At 47.1% G+C, this 20,112-nt stretch overlaps 1 protein-coding gene across 4 annotated transcripts in view; it reads right to left on the bottom strand.

Moving 5' to 3' along the window:
* The window catches only part of ABTB3 (ankyrin repeat and BTB domain containing 3), a 341,276-nt gene that overhangs the window by 10,311 nt on the left and 310,853 nt on the right, over nt 1–20,112 (bottom strand). For all 4 annotated transcript variants that reach the window (XM_016924110.4, XM_016924109.4, XM_003313906.7 and 1 more), the window contains 4 exons: nt 13,942–14,047; nt 8,957–9,059; nt 7,198–7,279; nt 82–150 (listed from right to left, as the gene is read on the bottom strand). In XM_016924110.4, coding sequence (XP_016779599.1) covers nt 82–150; nt 7,198–7,279; nt 8,957–9,059; nt 13,942–14,047 — 360 coding nt within the window. The remainder of the gene's footprint in view (nt 1–81; nt 151–7,197; nt 7,280–8,956; nt 9,060–13,941; nt 14,048–20,112) is intronic.

Raw genomic sequence — 20,112 nt, 5'->3', positions numbered from 1 at the left:
TGCAGGCTGGTGACCCGAGTTTACAGAGGTGCCACTCACCCAAGGGACCTGTGATAGCCAACACCATGATGGATCCCTTACCTCCATGATCTCATTGTTTTTAATGAGCAGTGACTCTGGGCCACCATAGTAGAGATACTGCATAACCAGCTGGAAGAAAACACAGAGAACAGTGTCAACGGCAAAGACACATCATCTCAAAGCCATTCGGTGAATGTCCCAACACAGGCTTAGTTCCTGAGACCTCTAGGACATCCATTCCAAATGGTTGCCCATTTCCATGTCACCAGTGACCAAGAGCTCACTACCTTAAGGGGAGAAGACTGCCCATTTTGAACAGTTTCATCAGTCAGATAGTTTGATACCTGTTGAAACTTGTCTCCATATGTTTTCCCACCCCCAGTTCCATGCCCACCCCCAAGACCAAACTAAACAACCCTAAGCTGCTGCTCCTCATGACGGCTTTTCCATCTACGCATGATAATCAGGGGGTCCTCTCCCACCTCCCGCCCCAGTCATGCTGCACGGAACTGCTGCACACATGGCATGGCTTTAAGAACCTGCACCAGAGGGTCGTTCCCCTGCGAACATGGCCCAGTTTGACTCAAAGCCTCCTGTTGAAGTCCCAGAGGGTGACTCTGGGATGCCACAGGGCCACCTGCTCCTTATTACAATGCGCCTAGCTCCATGGTGAAGCCATGAGGGGTCCAGGTTTCTGTGTATCACTAACGATGTCAATGGCCCTAGTCGGGATGTTCTTTATTCATGTGACTCACGATGTCCAAACAGCAGGCAAAATTTCCAGAGCTTTGCAAACTGGTGTCCCTTGAATGGAATGGGGCCTGTGGATGTATCTGACTTTGCTATCTTATCTCCTAGGACAACTGGGTGTTAATGTTTTAGGTGGTTTGTCCCAGTCTCCTCTACTTCCTATTGTCTTTGTGTGTGTGTGTGTGTGTGTGTGTGTGTGTGTGTGTAGATGGGGTCTTGCTCTGTCACGCAGGGTGGAGTGCAGTGGCGCGATCTTGGCTCACTGCAACCTCCACCTCCCGGGTTCAAGCAATTCTCCTGCCTCAGCCTCCCGAGTAGCTGGGACTACAGGTGCACGCTGCCACGCCCGGCTAGTTTTTTGTATTTTAGTAGAGATGGGGTTTCTCTGTGTTGCCTAGGCTGGTCTTGAACTACTGAGCTCAGGCAATCTGTCCACCTCGGCCTCCCAAAGTGCCAGGATTACAGGCATGAGCCACTGTGCCCGGCCCCTATTGTCTTCTACCTGTATGTTTGACAAACTCACTTTACCTCCCTGGCTCTAAGGCAGCTGTGTGGGCAAAATCAACGGACTGGTTACCTCCCTTTTTTGGGTACTTGTAAAATGAGCCTGGACTGGGTTGTCCTCGATGGTCCCTTCAGTCCCTTCAGTCTGTGACCAATATAGGACACTGACTAAGTACAATGAGCCTGGAATTGGGCTGCCTCAGTTTCTGATCTGGCTCTGCCACTTAAAAGCTGGGGGACCTGAATTAAGTTAGGCTCTGTGTGTCTCAGTTTCGTATCTGTGAAGTGGGGATAATGTTACCTGCCTCATGGAATTGTGATGAAGACTAAATGAGTAACTGCGTAGAACAGGCCTAGCAGGGGCCTGGCACATAGCAAGCCCTCTGCAAATGTCAGCTCTTGAATTTTCTCTGAGGCTGAAAAATCTTTTCCCTTGTTTCTGCTACATGCTGCCTTGTTCTCACCCAGGCCATCTGAAAGTCTTTGCGACTGGTCTCAGACTGCTTTTCGCATGTGTGTTTAAGTTATTTTAAAAATACTGTTTATAGCTTTATTGAAATTCTTATTTATCATTATTATTTTAGACAGGGTCTCATTCTGTCACTCAGGCTGGAGTGCAGAGGTGTGGTCACAGCTCACTGTAACCTCAAACTTCTGGTCTCAAGCAATCCCCCCACCTCAGCCTCCCAAGTAGCTAGGACTACAGGCACGCACCACCGTGCCTGGCTAATGTTTTAATTTATTTATTTTTAGTTTGAGACAGGGTCTCACTCTGTCACCCAGGCTGGAGTGCAGTGGTGTGATCATAGCTTGCTGCAACCTCTGCCTCCCAGGCTCAAGCAATCCTTCCACTTCAGCCTCCTGAGTAGCTGGGACTACAGGTGTGTACCACCACACCTGGCTAATTTTTGTATTTTTTGTAGAGACGGGATTTCGCTATGTTGCCCAGGCTGGTCTTGAACTCTTGAGCTCAAGTGATCTTCCTCCCTTGGGCCTTCCAAAGCACTGGGATTACAAGTGTGAGCCACCATGCCTGGCCAAAAGTTGCCTTTTATGCTCGGACCACTCAACCGCTTGCCTGCATCAGAATCTCCCACCCTCTCTTCTAGTGCTGTGCTTTTGCCCACACCGTTCCCTCTGCTAGGATGCCCTCCCCTTCTTCTGTCCACTGAGCTCCGCCCGCTCCTTCTGGATCTAGTCAGCGGTCATCTGCAGTGGGGCGCCTCCTCAGATCTCCACCCCACCACAGGTCACATCAGGCAATCGTGCATCATCCTCCATTGCAGTGTTGTTTCTCACTAGAGTCAGAGGGTACAACAAGGTCTTGCCCACCGCTGTATCCCAGGGCTTGGCACACAGCAAGCAAACAGACTGCAGTGTGTACACCCTACCCATAAACACGAATCCTCGCCTCTCTGTGTTTGAGTCTCCCACATACCGACTTTGGGCTCTTGTGACCATCTGCTTGTCGCAGAGATGGCGGTGGCGTCTGAGAATGTGTGCAATAACACAGCATTGTTTACCCTCCCCTCTCCCACCCTGATGGGTCATAAGCATTTAAAATATCAAGTCAGCAAATGTTGGGATTGGGCCTTATTAAAATCAATTTATTCTCCTAGCAGTTTTCATTTATAAAGGCTAAACAAATAACAATAAGAGCCATAATAATGACCGCCCTGAACATTTATAAAGCATTTCTCTAGCACGTGGTCTCCTATATTCCAGGTGGGGCTGCTGACTTGAAACGCTGCTCCTTAGTGGACGGAGATCCCGGGGCTAATGGAATTTAAATTGGGCTGGCCCAGGCCTCCTTCAAACTCTGCCGGCACAAGCCTTTCTGCAAGGGGGTGAAACAAACGCTTATTAGGCTAATGGGCCTGTTTGTGGAGTTGTTTTTCTTGGCAGCTGCCAACCTGCATGAAGCAGGGATTCAAATGGCACCCACAGCTTCGCGGAGGCCCCCACTTCCAGGTGCAGCCTCAGCTGCGTCCAGCCCTTGCCGGCGTGTGATGTTAAACAGACTTGGGGGAGGAGACCCGAAGCAGGCTCATTTACTAAAATTCTTCTGTCAGCATGGACTGAAGTAAGCCGGCCCCTGGGAGCCTCCTGCTGGGTCGCATTCAGCCCTCCTTGGCCTATTTCAAGCCACAAATGAGGCTTTTCTTCTTTTATGGGGAAAGGGTGGGCACACGGAAAAGTCCCCGGGGCCTGTTAAATTTTCCCTTCCCATTACAGTAATGTGAGTCTAATGTGGCCAGAAAACCTTCCCCCGTCAAAAGCAATTACAGGCCTCGGGATTCCTCCGGGGACTGCCGTTTCCCACGGAGGTCTCGTTCAGTGAGGCCGCTTGGCAAACATTTATTGAGCGCCTACTACGAGCCAAGTTCTTATTACAGGAACCTCCCCAGTTAGTCCCAGGCTTCACAGTGTAAGCTCCCCCTTCATGAGCACTGGGGGAAGACGCATTTTCCAGCTTCCAGCTCATGCTCCAGACAAATGGGCCGAAAGATTCTTTCCTCAGGGCTGGGTGAGTTTAGCGGGGGGGCCCAGGTGCCCACAGAAGGCAGGATTTAAGAGAACAGGTCTGGGAGTCAGCCAGGCCTGGGTTTGAACCTCAGCTCTGCTAGGAGCAGCAGCGGGAACCTGGATCACTTACTCCACCTCTCTGAATGCATGCCCTTGTCTGTAAGGTGGGGATTATGGCTACCTCGCAGGGCAGCTGGAAGGATGAAATAAGGTGAGGGGCAGCAGTGGTTCTGAGAGACAGGTCCCAGAGCAGCAGCAGAAGCACCTGGGTTCTTGTTAGAAATGTGAATTCTGGGCCAGACGCAGTGGCTCACGCCTGTAATCCCAGCACTTTGGGAGGCCAAGGCGGGCGGATCACCTGAGGTCAGGAGTTCGAGACCAGTCTGGCCAACATGGAGAAACCTCGTCTCTACTAAAAATACAAAAAGAATTATCCAAGCGGCACCTGTTATCCTAGCTATTCAGGAGGCTGAGGCAGGAGAATCACTTGAACCCGGGAGGCGGAGGTCGCAGTAAGCCGAGATTGCGCTATTGCACTCCAGCCTGGGCAACAAGGGCAAAACTCTTCTCAAAAAAAAAAAAAAAAGTGAATTTTGACATGGTGCATATGTACCATGGAATACTATGCAGCCATAAAGAATGAGATCATGTCCTTGGTGGCAACATGGATGGAGCTGGAGACCTGAACTTATGCATCTCATGCCTGTAATCCAGCTTCATCCATGTACTGCATCCATGTTCTCACTTATAAGTGGGGGCCAAACATTGAGTACACATGGACACAAAGAAGGGAACAATAGCCACCAGGGCCTGCTTGAGGGTAAAGGGTGGGAGGAGGGTGCTATGCTTATTAACTGGGTGACAAAATAATCAGAACACCAAACCCCCATGACACACAATTTAACGAACTTGCGCGTGTGCCCCTGAAACTAAAGGTTAAAATGTGAATTTTCACACCTGCAGAATCAGAAACTCTGGGGTGGGGTCTAGGAATCTGCATTTTAAAATGTTCTCTGTGTTTTAACAAGCACCCCACCCTTCTCCAGGTATTCTGAGAGCTGCTAATGTGTAAGAAATTCTGTAACTGAGAGCACAGGTTCTCCAACTTGGCTGTACTTTGGGATACTGGGAGGAGGTGGGGGAGACCGCAAAATGCTGATGCCTGGGCCCCACTGCTAGATTCTGATTTAATTGGTCTGATGTATAGCCTGGGCATTGGGAATTGTCAAAGCTCCCAGGTGATTCTAATGTGCAGCTGAGGTTCAGAACCACTGGCTTCGAGCCTTACACACAGTCCTCAAGATGTGAGAACTGTTCTTACTCTCAGCACATTCCCATTTAGGAAGGGTATTCTAGAATAGTGTCCCCACGCTTTGCTACCAGGAAGGCTGGGTTCAAATCCTGGCTCTATCGCTAACTAGAACTAAGACTTTGGGCGCATCATTTAGCTTCTCTGGGCCTCAGTTTCTTCATCTATAAAAATGGAGATAATGCCACATGTAGTAGCTCATGCTTGTAATCCCAGCACTTTGGGAGGCCAACCAAGGTGGGTGAATTGGTTGAGCTCAGGAGTTTGAGACCAGCCTGGGCAACATGGCAAAACCCCATCTCTATAAAAAGTACAAAAATTAGCTGGGTGTGATGAAATACTTCTGTACTCCCAGCTACTCAGGAGGCTGAGGTGGGAGGATGGCTTGAACCCAGGAGGTGGAGGTTGCCGTGAGCCAAGATTGTGCCACTACACACCAACCTGGACAACAGAGCCAGACCCTCTCTCTCTCTCTCAACAAAAAAAAAAAAAAAAAAAAAAAAAAGGAATAACAATCCAGATAACACGTGTAAGCACAGATCAGTGCTTCACTACTCATGGCTCCACAAACATTTCCTCATCACCCTCCAAAGCAAAGCCACGGCTGCATGGAACCCAGCTTTCCAACCCAACAGCTGCCATTCAGGAAAGGGCTATGACCACTTTGCTCTCAGTAGAAAATGGTGGGGAGAGCCTAGGCTGAGGGGACATGGGCACTTGGATGTCTGGAGTATGCCAACTCCCCAGGCCCACCTTGGGGCTCCAGCCTCCTCACTACTCTCCTGACCTCAGGGGGACAGCTCACCCAGGCTTATCTTATCTTTGGAAACCTTTTTTTTTTTTTTTTTTTTTTTTTTGAGATAGGGTCTTGTTCTGTTGCTCAGGCTGGAGTGCAGTGGTGCGATTATGGCTCACTGCGCCTTGACCTCTCAGGTTCAAGTGATCCTCCAGCCTCAGCCTCCTGAGTAACTGGGAGTACAGGTGTGTGTGACCACACCCGGCTAATTTTTGTATTTTTAATAGACAGGGTTTTGCCATGTTGCTCAGGCTGGTCTAGAACTCCTGGGCTTAAGTGATCCTCCCACCTCAGCCCACATTGGCCTCCCAAAGTGCTGGGATTACAGGCATTCTATAAACTCTATCCCCAGGTCACCCACATTGTCTTATGAACCCTAGAAGGTGGGAAGACAGCCTGGCAGGATCAAGGGGACTACACAGCCTTCATGCGCCTGGAGGGTCTTGGAGCTGTAGAAATACAGGTGCAAAGCCGGCTGGGGAGTGAGTGAATTTCTATTAGCTGCAAGAATGTTGTTGCAGAGCAGGATTTATGAATCAGGCATAATTGAAGGAAGGTGGAAAAGCGAAAAAAGCTGCGGTGCTCCTCAGAAAAACCACATAAACCAAAACTCATTGTTCATGGCATGAACTCCCCCCAAACAGAAGGAGAAATGGTCATGTCATCTGGCCTTGGACCAGGAAGCCTTCCTTTCTTAATTGGGGTAGATTTAGACTAATGCTAAAATGATACAAATTCCCTAAAGTACAGCAGCTCCTGATGACGCTGAGCTCAACCAAAGTTTTGGGACTTCGCACATGCTGTTCTCTTTGTCTGGAATGTTCTAACCAACTTTCTTGAGCCCTGTCCTTCCTGTGGCTCACCAGCTTCTCAGTCTTGGATGTTTTGGCTCATAAGACCTCATCCAAGAGGTCTTCTTTATTTCCCCTGGTCTGAGTTGCTGCAGCATGTTGGCTCACGCCTTGAGTACTCTACTGTATACTGTAATTGACCAATTACTCAGTCACCGTCCCCGCCCCCCACAGACTCTGAGTCCCCAGGAGAGGACATCCTTTATCCTTGTGTCCCCAGCCCTTAGCACAGTGTCAGGCATAGCAGGCACTCAGTTAATGCTGCAGGGATGAATGGATGGAAACGGAAGGGGCACTGTGAGGAGGGGCCGGGAGTTCAGGAGACTGACAGCTCATTCCAAGGACTTCTCCAAGTGGCCAATCCTCAGGCTGAGGATCTGAGGCAACCACCTGTGCCCTGTGCCAACCAGCACAGAGGGCAGGCCACACCAGGGGCTCACCTGAAAGATGGAGTATTTCACATAACCAATCTCTATGCAGGTGCCATCATTTGTCGGCTTGCTGGAGAGGAGTGCTTTGAACCTGAACAAGGACATAAAAAAGAGATAAAAAAGACTCACACACAAATCCATGGCTCACAAAAAACTCTGCTCTCCTGACAATGGAAATACCTTGTTTCTTCCCCTGCAAATCTGAAATATAGCACTGGTATATCCTTACATTTCTTAATTTAAACCCTCCTATTATACCGTAATCTAATTTGAAGTTAAAACTCTAAAGTTAAAAAACAGTGTTTTGAACAATTACATTCTTTCTCCAACTGGTGATTGGAAAAGAATGAGTGCCTGTTAAACCCTGTCCATCTTTCAGGGCCTGTCACGTGGCCGCCACCTTCATGGCATCTCTCCTGAGCTTAGGGCTATGGCTTCACTCCCTCCCCTCGGGTGCCCTTGGAACACGTTTTGCTCCACGAGGGCAGGGACTTCAGTGGTTTCTGTCTCTGCTACATCCCCACATCCTGTCCCAGTATGAACCTGACACATTGTAGATATTTAATCAATGTTTGTTGACTACCTAATCATCTCCCTCATGGGTGACTTTCTGTCTTGGGTTTTCAATGCACTTTCCTGCCCATCAACTAAACTAAAAGCTCTTTGTGGGTAGAAATCTTATCAATGGAACACACGGATAATATGTTTAAGAATAAGCTGATATGTGTCTGTTTTTTTAAACTTATTTTTGAAATTATAGATTTACAGAAGAGTTGCAAAGATAATACAGAGAGTTCCTGTTTACCCCTCACCCAGCTTCCCCTAATGTTAACATGTTACACAGCCATGGTACCTTTGTCAAAACTAAGAATATAACATTGGTACAATATTGATCTGGTTTGTCTATGCTGTCATGACTGAAAACCATGCAAGGGAAAACAAATTTTTCTTGCAGTGGCAAAGCAGACATCTGGGGTTTGTGTTTGGTTTTGGTGGGTGGACTGGAGATTCCCGGATGCTTTTAGAAATGCAGAGAGTGCTGGTCACACACATTCTCTTAGCAAACTTCCTGGAAGGAAGTTCCATTTCTGGGTTCCCAGTGTCCTTACCCAACTCAGGGACCCCCTGCTCACCACCCAGCTGGGACGCTTGGTATTCTTCATTTCAGCATCATTCTCTCCTGCCTCCTCCTCATTTCAGCATCAATCTCTCCTCTGCCCCAGCCTCACTGCTCCCTGTTCAGGTCCCTGGACAATGTGGTTCTAAACTGTCAACCCAATCTCAACTCAAAAGGAGAAGAAAGGGCAGTTGCAGAGCTGGCAGAGAGGGTGAGCAGTTCTTCCTATTGCTACATGATACTACTGTCTGTTAACTCCACAGTTAGGGAAAAGTAAAGTCAGGATCTGTGAATTTCAGTGGCTTATGCCAAAGTCTGTTCCCTGACATTTGGAGAGTGGCTGTCTCAAGGCTCCTGTGTGTGGGGGTCTCAGGTTGTTCACTGCACAAGGCCACCTAGCCGAGGGAGCCAAAATCCAATCCATGTTCTGCTCCCAAAGCTCGGCCCCCCTGGCCCCTTTATGTGCCCAGAGGAGAGGGCCCCTTGTTCTAGGTTGTTTATGCTAGCAGCTTCCCTGTACTCTTGAATTCTTGATTTTGTGAAGATGACCTGCCAGTCCGGCGAAGAGACCACCAAAATTGAACTTCAAAAAATAGTAATAGCAACAGCCAAAGTCATAATGCAGCTGCTTTCAAAACCGATGATACATACCTGGGAGAGGCTGTAAATAACAGCACTTTGTGAGCATAAAATGGTCTTCCTTCTACCAGAAATGTAACATCAGACATTTCTTTATTGTTAAGAAAATGAGGATCTAGAATAGGAAAGGGAAAAAAAGGTAGCTTTAGTGGAAAAGAGGATGAAGTTTAGATTTATCTTGTAGAAAGTGCAAATAAGAGTGAGCAAGGAAATCTTGGTGATAAAATACTCATTGGCAAGACAGCAACCAAACAGCAGACAGGACTAATCAGAGGAATAGTCAAGTCACTGAAATTCAGTTTTTCATAGGAAATCCTTATAGCTTATTTGTGATTAAAAGTAGCATTTCCCCAGAGAAGACTCACCTATAGTCACCCACCCACCTTGTCTGTAAGAATGCCACTCATCCCCACCTCTGCTGCTCTCTCTCAGGGCTCAGCGCTCTCCCTGCCCAATGGAAGTGGTTTAGAAGAGCTGTCCCCTCACCACTGCATTCCAGGTGATTTAAGTCCAAGCCTTTCTCTAGCGGGGTCAGTGACAAATGAGCCAGTTCCCTTCCCTCATTTTCTAGAATAAAGAAGATTTAGCTACTACTTACTGAGCACTTATGATATGCAACCTGGTTGCACATTATCCCCACTGTGCAGTTGAAGAAACTGAGGCACACAGAATTTACAGTGACTTGTTCAAGCTAGTGACTGGTGGAGAAGCTACAATTTGAACTTGGACATTCTGATAGGATGGCCTGCTTTGTTAAACACTAGGATCCTCCGATTTGCCTGTCATTTCAGCCCTTGAGACCTGAGGCTCCTGAAGGTGCCAGTCTGTCCTCAGCTCAGCACTTCTGTCTTGTTGAGAATATCCATCAACACCCCCTATCCTCCTAAGTGTTTCCTGAATCTTCCATTTCCCTCTATTCCCTTTGATATTACCCTAGTTTGGGCCACATCCTCTCTTTCTGGGAACTCACAGGAGCCTCTGTTGGTCTCTCTGCCTCCACTCTTGGCCCCTCAATCTGATGACCCACCTCACTGCAGGAGCCATCCTTCCTAAAGCTAGCTCTGATCATGCCACTCCCCTCCTCTGCTATAAATCATTCAATAGCTCCCCAGTGCTCCCAGGATAGAGTCTAAACGTCTTAATGAGGCCAGTTGTGACTGGGCTCCACTGCCTTCTCTGGCTTCTCCCTGTCAAACTGTGTGTGTGCTTGAGCAGTGGGTAGCTCTCAGTTCCCCATGAGTGCTATGTGCTCTCTCCCCTCTGGGGCTCTGCACATACTGTTCCTTTACCTAAAGCACCCTTCCAGCCCCTTCCAAACCCGGCTCATCCCTAGGTGGTCTTCAAGTTTCAGACATACTGATCAGACACCCTTGGTCAGTAAGCCTTGCCAGATTCCCCCACCTTCCCCAGACCCAGTAGCCCCAGCTGAGTTCCCACAGCATATGCACCCCTGCTGTAGCCTCATCATGCTATGATGTATCCATGTCTGTCCATTTCAAACCCTTTCATCTGTGTCTAGTACGGAAAGGTGGTAAAGTGTAGTAAGAGTGTGGGCTCTGAGGCTAGAAATCTCAGCTCTGTAACCTTGGCAAGTTATTTATCCAACCCATGCCTCAGTTTCTCCTTCTGTAAAATGGAAATTGTAATACCCATTATACTCCATCACAGAGTAGTGAGGAATAAACGAATGAGTGAATTTATGGAGAGCACTTAGCAAAGTGGCTGACAAATAAGTATCCCTCAATAAACTTGACCATTATACTATTAGTAGAGGTTCAATGGATGTCTTTCGAGTGAATGAAAGAACGCCTTGACTCCTGTTGCAGAAACTTGCTCTAGGAGGCTGCCGAGGACCCGGGGAACCTTCTTAGCCTGGAGGCCCCTATGTTGTTGATGGTCCCTTCCCCAGGGGTTCAGGGGCTGTGCTGAAAAGAAACCCCACTGCTTCCTATGGCTGGATTTATGGGTTGTCCTAAACTATTGAGGGCAGGACCAAGCCCCTGTCTTCCTGGGGGCTGTGACCACTCAGCTGTTGGGCTCACCCTGGCTGACTGCACCTTGGGGCCCTGGTCTGGCTGCATTTTCCCCAGTCTGCTGTAACTTGGACCCAGAATTTGCCTTCCAGACTGATTCTCTTCACTCAGACCCTGAACCCTGTGCTGCCCAGACGGTGGTCCTGGTGGTCCTCCACTCACCTTTCTCTGTCAGTACAGAGCTACCTCACTTCTGCTCACTTTTTAAAAAAAGGCTCTTACTTTAAAAATATTAGAAAAGTATAAACAGTAAAAATCACCTGTGTAATCCCACTTTCTTTAAACATTTTAATTAAAAAACTCCCCCCAGAACTTCTGAAATGATCCAGATAAAGGGAAAAGAGGCTGCAGGGGAGAAGGCCTGAGAGTTGACGAAAACTCATTTCTTCACTTGACTTTCTCTCTGCTCGGTAACCTGCCTCCCTCTGCTCACCTATCACACCCACTGTTCATCTCCAGCCAGTCCCCCATTCCTGCTTCCCAGACTGTTAATATCCTCTACTTTTACTTTCACCACTCTCTCCCAGAATTCATTGGGAGGGCAACAGGACACCATACCACACACACACACACACACACACACAAAATCAGTGCTCTCCAATTTGCCACAGTCCCCACCACTCCCTATTGTCTAGCGCTGAATTCATTTCACTCGTTTATATCACCTGCCTGGTCCCACAGAGATGCCGGTTTGAGATCCTTGTCACTGATCATTCTTGTCTTTCCTTTAAAGCAGGTCCCTAAAGAACCACTATTTGGTGACCTTTAGTTATGCTAGCTTGAGCTGCTAGACTGAAGACACAAAATGTACCTGCTGTATATTCCGTTTGTTAATAACTACATGATGCTTTTTCTTTTATATCATGAGCTTTGAGCCTCTCAGGTCTGCCTTTTCTTTTCTTCTTGGTGCCAACCCTTGGAATTCTAATGCTTGGGCTGAAAAACAGGCACTTAAAAACATTTTTTTTTTAATTTTTTGAGATGGAGTCTCACTCTGTTGCCCAGGCTGGAGTGCAGTGGCATAATCTTGGCTCACTGCAACTTCCACCTCCCAGGTTCAAGTGATTCTCCTGCCTCAGCCTCCTGACTAGCTGGGACTATAGGCATGGGCCATTGCGTCCGGATAATTTTTTGTATTTTTAGTAGAGACATGGTTTCACCATGTTGGCAAGGCTGGTCTTGAACTCCTGACCTTAAAAGTAGTGACGAATAAATGAGTGAATTTATGGAGAGCACTTAGCAAAATGGCTGACACGTGAGTATCCCTCAGTAAACATGACCATTATAGTAGATGCTCAATGGATGTTGATGGTATTTGATTTGCCTGCCTCAGCCTCCCAAAGTGCTGGGATTACAGGTGTGAGCCACCACGTCTGGCCCCAAACCAGAAACTTTTAACTGCTAGTGAAAGAAACCTCAGCAAATTCAGGACGAGAAAATGTTCCCTCCCTTCCTGTAGCTAAGGGAAAGCAGATTTTATGCCATTGAAACCGACCTTGCAAAAGTTTGCTCTAAGGAGGGTGTCTTATGAGGCACCTAGACATCAGAGATTGTTGCTATGTCCTGGGAATGTACCCCTCACTCTCTAATGTTTGCTAATTTGACTGGTCTTTATAACGTGTTGCCCTGATAACATTTTAATTAATACCTGTTTTCTATAAGGGAGAAGTACTTGGGACTTGGGCACATCCCAGTTTTCCTCTACACATGGTCAGAAAGATAGACAGCCTTTGACTGAGCTGCTAAAATTTTCCATTTCAGCAAAAAGTTGTGTCTCATTTAAATTAACAAGTTATTCAAGATGGGAACAAAAATAACTTTAAAATAGTCCCATGAATTCAGCCTTTTAATTAATCTAAACTGGCTCATCCCTTTCAAATTTTGCTAAAGAGTAGAAATTGCAGTCTTCTATTACTCAGATGTCCTTCAATTTTCTTAGGAAAGGGAAACAGGAAGTAGGAAAAGTCCCCAACCTATCTAGGGAAAAAGAATCCTTTATCTTTAATATTTGATAAATCTCCAGGTAGCAGGGAGACAGGCCCTTGCAACAGAAGGCTCATGTTTCAGGCCTCAAAGCAGCCTGATATTCCTTCTCCTTTTTGTAGGTTGATCAACCCGGTTGCAACAGCCCCAGGATCCTCTGAAAGAACCTAGTGCCTGATGGAAAGGTTTCTTCTGAAAAATCTCAGAAGCTGGGACTGCAGAATGACAAAATTACAGCTTCCGGGCACACCTGTGTTCAAGTTCCAGCTTCACCCTCTACTGATATTGCAGCCATAATGTACTGATATTGCAGTCACAGTGCCTGCCTCTTGGGGTGGCCTGAAGATGACTTGAGATAGGGTAGGTCAAGTGCTTGGCTGGAGCCGGCACAGTGCACGCCTCCCAGAAGAGGTTATTGATACTCTCATGGGACTTATAAGCATCCAGCCTCTGCCGCTCAGGTATGTCCCCTCATGTTTTTATGGGAGTGTGTGTGTGTGGCGGGGGGGGTGGAGGGGGGGTTGTTCCTCCCTTCTCCTAGTTTCCTGTGGAAGGATCTCCACTAGAGGAACAGCCCTGGCCCCTCACTGTCTCCTTCTCATTCCTTCTGAGTGAGGAAGAAGGACTTTTAGAGGGGAGAGTTTGGGGGACAGAGTTGCCACGTGCAGTGTGGACTTCTTTCAGGAGCCACCTGTGCGGGGGATGTGTACGGAATCAGGAGGCCTTTGGCAGCCCCCACTGTCTGTGTCTAGGGGAGAAAGTCCCTTTAACTGGCAAATCTCCTTGTCCACATTCCCAAGGTATGTTCTCCAGTGTCATCACATAATAAAGGAGAAATTCTGATCTCCCCCGGCCTGACTCCTGTACCGACCTTGTTTGCCCTTGAACCCCCTCCCTCCTGGCATTCCTTATGGCATTCTTTGGCTCCCCGTCCTTAAATCACAAAGCAGCAGCCAACACAGGCCTGGGGGAACCACTCACCCAAGCGTGAGGTCTGTTTCCGTTTGATTTCTGTGAGCTTGGGGATGGGGTAGGGCCCGTAGCAGTGTGTGAAGATGACGCACAGCTGCTGGCTGATCACTTCGTTCTGCAGAAAAGAAAGAGGAGGTCATGATACAGGGGGCTGTGGCCAGCCTCAGTCAAGCTGTGCCCCAGGAATGCGTCCCTCCAGGTGATAAGAGCTCACACATTTACTGCAGGCCACAGGAGAAATCCCCTGGGGTAGCACAGAAGTCGTTTGCATTCATGGGTCCTGGATTTACTTGCTCTGTTTTGTCCACTGTCTATTTCTAGTGGGTTCACTGGTGAAGCTTAAGAAATTCTTCTCTCTGGCCCTCATGATTCGCTACCCACTGGAAAGCAGTTTTTTGTAGTTCATAGAGAATGGAAAATAAGTTTTTACCTCAAACCCACCTTTACCAGTACTCTAAAATTCTGGAAGCAGTGAATTATCCTGAAATTAGCAGGATTTCAGGAGAATTATCCTGAAATTAGCCCTTTTGATCCTGTGACTGTGTTCTCCATTAACAAGACAAACGCTCCTGATTCAGCTTTCTTGTGAACTTGATTCTGGTGCTGAGGCATTTCTGGACCCAGAAGTTGCTCAGCTGAATCACTGGCTCCAAACAAAAGGTGGGAGGGAACTGGTTCTGCAACCCAAAACTACAGCTGCCCTTCAGTGCTGGGGACACACACGCCTGCTTGTCCTTGACCCTCATCGTTCACGTTGACCTCTTCCCACTTTGCAGCCATTTCTGTTCATTAATCTCCCTCCAGCTGCAGGTGTATAGGAGGAAAAACGAAACAGAGCATTTCGTTTCTTTTTATTGGACAAAGGGTGTTGAAACTAGGGGCTCAAAGGGGTTACATTGAAAAATGTTTACAATAGATTAAGGAAGAAAAGTAGGTTACAACACAGTTTGTACCATGTCTTTTTGGCAATAAAACCCTCTACAAATATATTTGGATTGACAGATATGTATAGAAGAAGATCTAAAAAAATAGAGTAGTTACCTTTGGGTGAGATGAGGATGTTTTTTCTTTTATTTATATTTTCTACAAGAAACAAGCATTGCTTTTGTGATAAAAACAATAAATATTCTTTTGAATTTTAAAAGATGGGTTTGGGGCCACTAGTGATGTGAGTGGTTCAAGCTGTTCTTAAATCTACCCACTTCATTGTGTTCCCAAGGCAGAAGCATACAGCTTGGCATACAAAAGAAAATCCAAACCCTTCAATTAAAGTGGGTAGATCACAGAAGGAACAGTGTCACCTCAGATGTGATTCACAGAGGCATAATCATAGTTGAAGGACAAAGAGACTCAACTTTCAATGACGAGAGGCTTTATAACCAAAGGGCATTCTATGCTCCCCTCACTTAATACTCATAAAAATAACTGCCTGCCTACCGGCTTAATGCAATTCTTCTCAAAGTGTGGTCCCTGGACCAGCATCACCTGGGAGCTTATTAGAAATGCAAATGCTTGGGCCTCGCCCCAGACCTTCTGACTTAAAAACCCTGGGAGTGAGGCCCAGGCATCTGCATATTAACAAATTTTCGGTGATACTGACATTCCCTTAAGTTTGAGAACCACAGGTTCCATGCACTGAAATTCTGTCATGGGTTCGACCTGGGCTGTGGGCTATAAATTTGTTTCCTCTGGCCTAAAGCCCTGCCACCCAAAACGTGCTCCATAGACCACGAGCAGTAGCAACCTCTGGGATCCTGTAAGAAATGCACACTCTCATTCAGGCCCACTGAATCAGAATCTGCATTTTTAACACACTCTGCAGGTGACTCCCATGCACATTCATGCTTGAGAAGCACTGTGTGGTAAGAATAATTATGGCCTCCTAGAAGATTGCATGCCCTAATAACCCCTGGGACTGGGACCATGAACACGTTACTTTACATGGCAAAAGTGACTTTGCAGGAGTAATTAAGGTTAGTGCTTTAGTCCATTAGGGCTGCTAACAAAATACTCTAAACTGGGTGGCTTATAAAGTGCAGAAATTTATTTCTCACTGTTCTGAAGGCTACGAAGTCTAAGATCAGCGTGCCCGCAGACTCGGTGTTTGGTGAGGGCCCACTTTCTCATAGATGGTGCCTTCTAGCTATGTCCTCACGTGGTAGAAGGGGTGCTGAGGCTCCTCTGGGGTGTCTTTTGTAGACCTACTCACCTCCCAAAGACACCACCTCCCAATATCACCACCTTGGGGGTTAGGACTTCAACATTTAAATTCTGGGGGGACAAACATTCAAGAGCATAGCAGTTCCTCATGAGTTGACCTTCAAATAGAGAGATTATCCTGGATTATCTGGGCGAGCCCAAAGTAATCACATGAGCCCTTAAAAGTAGAAGCAGAAAAGGACTTCAGACGGGAGCGGGGAGAACAAGATGACAAAGAGATCCCAGTCTGAGAAGGACTTGATGCTCTGTTGCTGGCTTGAAGATGAAGGGGCCACATGGCAAGCTCGTGAGGGGACTCAGGTAACCACACTAGGAGTTAAGTGTGACACCAACAGTCAGCAAGGAAGTAGGACCTCAGTCCTACAGCCACAAGGAACTGAACTCTACCCAAAAATCTCTGAAAGAGCTTGGAAGCAATTCTTCCCCAAAGCCCCCAGAAAGGAACACAATCCTGCTGACTCCTTGATTTTGCCCTTGAGATTCTAGGCAGAGAACCCAGCTGGGTCACACTGCACCCAGATTTCCAACCCAGAGAAGCCATGAGATAATAAACAGGTGTTGCCTTACGCCTCTGAATTATGGTCATTTGTTACTGCAGCAATAGAAAACTAACACATCTCATCTAAAGTTTACATCTATTGGACCACATTTCATCATCTCTGTGATCCAGAGTGCCAGACACATAGTGGACATGTGGTAAGTACTGGCTGGTCATAAAAAAGATAAGACCTGTTATCTGCAAAAATGCTTTGTACAGACTGTATTATGAAGGTTAGGGATGAGGTCTCACTCATCTACACCAGGGTATGTGTCGTGCATCTTGCTGGTGAATCAGCTTCCTTCTAATCAACTCCGAGTGAAGCAATAAGAACCCGTTTCCTGGACTCTTGTGCCCTTGAGAGAGGCATGTACAGTCTGTAGACTCTTTTGCGAGTTTTTCTTTTTTGGCGGACAGTGGTGGTGGTTTAACTCGATTCAGGAGGTATTGATTAAACATGGAAGAGGTGTCCTGCAGTGTGAAAGGCACTCTTTTGGGGCCACAGAAGCAGGCAAGGCAAGACCCCTCCTCTGCTGGAACTCACAGTTGACCTCTCTTTCTAACTTCAGTGTGTACTATATCATCCGAGAATGTAAATATAAGGGCTGGCCATGCTTGTTCCAAATGGACAATCTTCAAATATGTAACAATGGTCAGGGGGAGGTGCAACTCCCCACTTTTTAGGTGAGGGCAGCATGCTCACTGCATTCCAAAGAGGACGGTATGGAAAAAGGGGAAGAGAGGAAGTTTACAGTAGAGAAATCGACAAACACTGCCTCAGCCAGGTGGCTCAGGTCAACATCAATAGTGATAACTCACCTTGATGGAATGTGCCCTTGATAAGATGTCTTTCTCTCCAGGGTTTCCCTCTGAAAAATCCATAACCCCAGTCTAATCATGAGAAAAACATCAGGCATATTCCACTAGAGGGGCAGCCTACACATGCTTGACCAGTGCTCCTCAAAACTTTCAAGGTCACCCCAAACAAGGAAAGTCTGAGAAACTGCCTCTATCGAGAGGAGCCTAAGAGATATGACAATGAAGTGTAATGTGGTACTCTGGATGGGATCCAGGAGCAGAATAAGACACCAGGTACAAACTAAGGAACTCTGGCTATTTCTCAAAGAACTAAAAATAGAGCTACCATTGGACCCAGAAATCCCATTACTGGGCATATTCCCAAAGGAAAAGAAATCACTCTACCCAAAAGACCCTACCTGCACTCACATGTTCATTGCAGCACTATTCACAACAGCAAAGACATGGAATCAACCAAGGTGCCCATCAGTGGTGCACTGGATAAAGAAAACATGGTACATATACACCACGGACTACTATGCAGCCATAAAAATGAATGAAATCATGTCCTTTGCAGTAACAGGGATGCAGCTGGAGGCTATTATCCTAAGTGAATGAATGTAGAAACAGAAAACCAAATACCCCATGTTCTCACATGTAAGTGGGAGCTGATCACTGGGTACACATGGAAATAAAGTTGGGAACAACAGACACCAGGGATCCAAAAGAGGTAGGAGAGAGAGAAGGAAGGAGGCAAGGGCTGAAAAGCTACCCATTGGGCCCTATGTTCACTATCTGGGTGATGGATTCAATTGAAGCCCAAACCTCAGCATCATGTATATCCATGTAACAAACCCACACATAAACCCTGTGAATCTAAAACAAAAACAAAAACAAAACCCTAAGGAACTCTGAATAAGGTCTGGATTTTAGCTCATAATAATGTATTAATATTGGTTCATTAATTATAACAAATGTACCATAGTAATATAGCCTATTAATCATAGGGAAAAGTGAGTGAGGGGGTATATGGGAACTCTCTGTACTATCTTCTCAATTTTTCTGTAGATCTAAAACTGGCCTAAAAAAATAAAATCTATTTAAAAAACCCGGTGTGGTGGTGCATGCCTATAGTCCCAGCTGCTTGGGAGGCCAAGGATTGCTTGAGCCCAGGAGCTCGGGGCCCGCCTAGGCAACATCATGAGACCCTGTCTTTAAATTTTTTTTTTTTTTTAATTGGGCATGGCGGTGTATGACTATGGTCCCAGCTACTCGGGAGGTTGAGGTGGGAGGATGGCTTGAGCCCAGGAGTTTGAGGCCAGCCTAGGCAACATGGCAAAACCCCACCTCTAAAAATAAATTTTAAAAACTTCCTACCATGGAAATATGATTATAATGAAAGCACTAGAAGTTCAGAAGAGAGAAAGAGGGAGGGTGGAGGCTTTAACTGAACATCAGGGGGCTCCCTACACTTCATCCATTCATTCCCCAGAGGTTTAGGGAATGTTTCCCCACTCACTAAGCTACATATTCACTCATTCATTCATTCATTCATTCATTCTCCAAATATTTATTGAGCGTCTACTAAATGCCAAGCACTGGCTGGTTCCCGGGAGCTGGATATTGTGCAGAGGATTAGGGTGCTACGCCATGTTGGCACCAAAGATGCTGCCTTTTACGAGGCTTTCTAGCCGCTTCTTTTTCAAGGAACAGAGTCCTAAGAGAAAACTCCCCGCTGCATCCTTGAATCTGTCCATGTTTGTGGAGGTGTCTGCCCTGTGCCCTTCCCAGTGCTCCTCATCCAGGCAGTGGAGCACCAGTGTCATCTGTCCTGGTTACCTGGGACCCAAAACAATTCTGAACTCCAGGAGGGCCCTTTTGAGTGTGAGGGGTGGTGTCATTCGTATCAGGTGACTGCTGTCGGGGGTGAGATCCATAGGTCAGACTGTGATGATAAGCTGGGTTATCCTATGGGCTTGGTAAGTCCTGGACCAAAACCCAAAGACAATAGAATGGAAGCAACCAAACTTGAGGCTCGCTCCATTCTGGAGGCGGGAATGGGTGGTGGTTGTGCTGGGTCAGATGCCTGGATTCTCTGAGCAGCACATTTAAGCACAGTGCTTTAGGCCAAAGGGAAAACAGGCTGCAGTCTCAGGGCAGCAGGCCATTTGGTCTTCACATGCAGGGTCTGACCTGGGAGACCAGGATGAGTCCAGGAGGGTGGGTGGGTGGGGGTGGGGCCAGGCCTGAGGACACAGTACCCGGTTAGTGCATGTTACTGGCATGCTGCTGGGTACTTGCCATTCAAGTCTCTCACAGAAAATTCTAGATGTGCACATGGAGTAAATTCAGGTCCTCTGGACTCAGAACTGTGTGGTCATACAAAAGAACTAAAGGGGAGTGAAGCAAAATTCTTTTTTTTTGAGACAGGGTCTCTCCCTGTTGCCCAGGCTGAAGTGCAATGGTGCAACCCCAGCTCACTGCAACCTTGACCTCCTGGGCTCAAGTGATCTTCCCACCTCAGCCTCCCAGGTAGGTGAGACTACAGGTGTGCGCCACTGTGCCCAGCTAATTGTGTGTGTGTTAGTGTGTGTGTAGACGAGGTCTCACTATGTTGTCCAGGC

The sequence above is a fragment of the Pan troglodytes genome, chromosome 10 (assembly GCF_028858775.2).
Source record: "Pan troglodytes isolate AG18354 chromosome 10, NHGRI_mPanTro3-v2.0_pri, whole genome shotgun sequence".
Lineage (NCBI taxonomy): Eukaryota > Metazoa > Chordata > Mammalia > Primates > Hominidae > Pan > Pan troglodytes.
The sequence above is the reverse complement of the archived record's forward strand: the minus strand, read 5'-3'. Positions and strand labels throughout refer to the sequence as shown.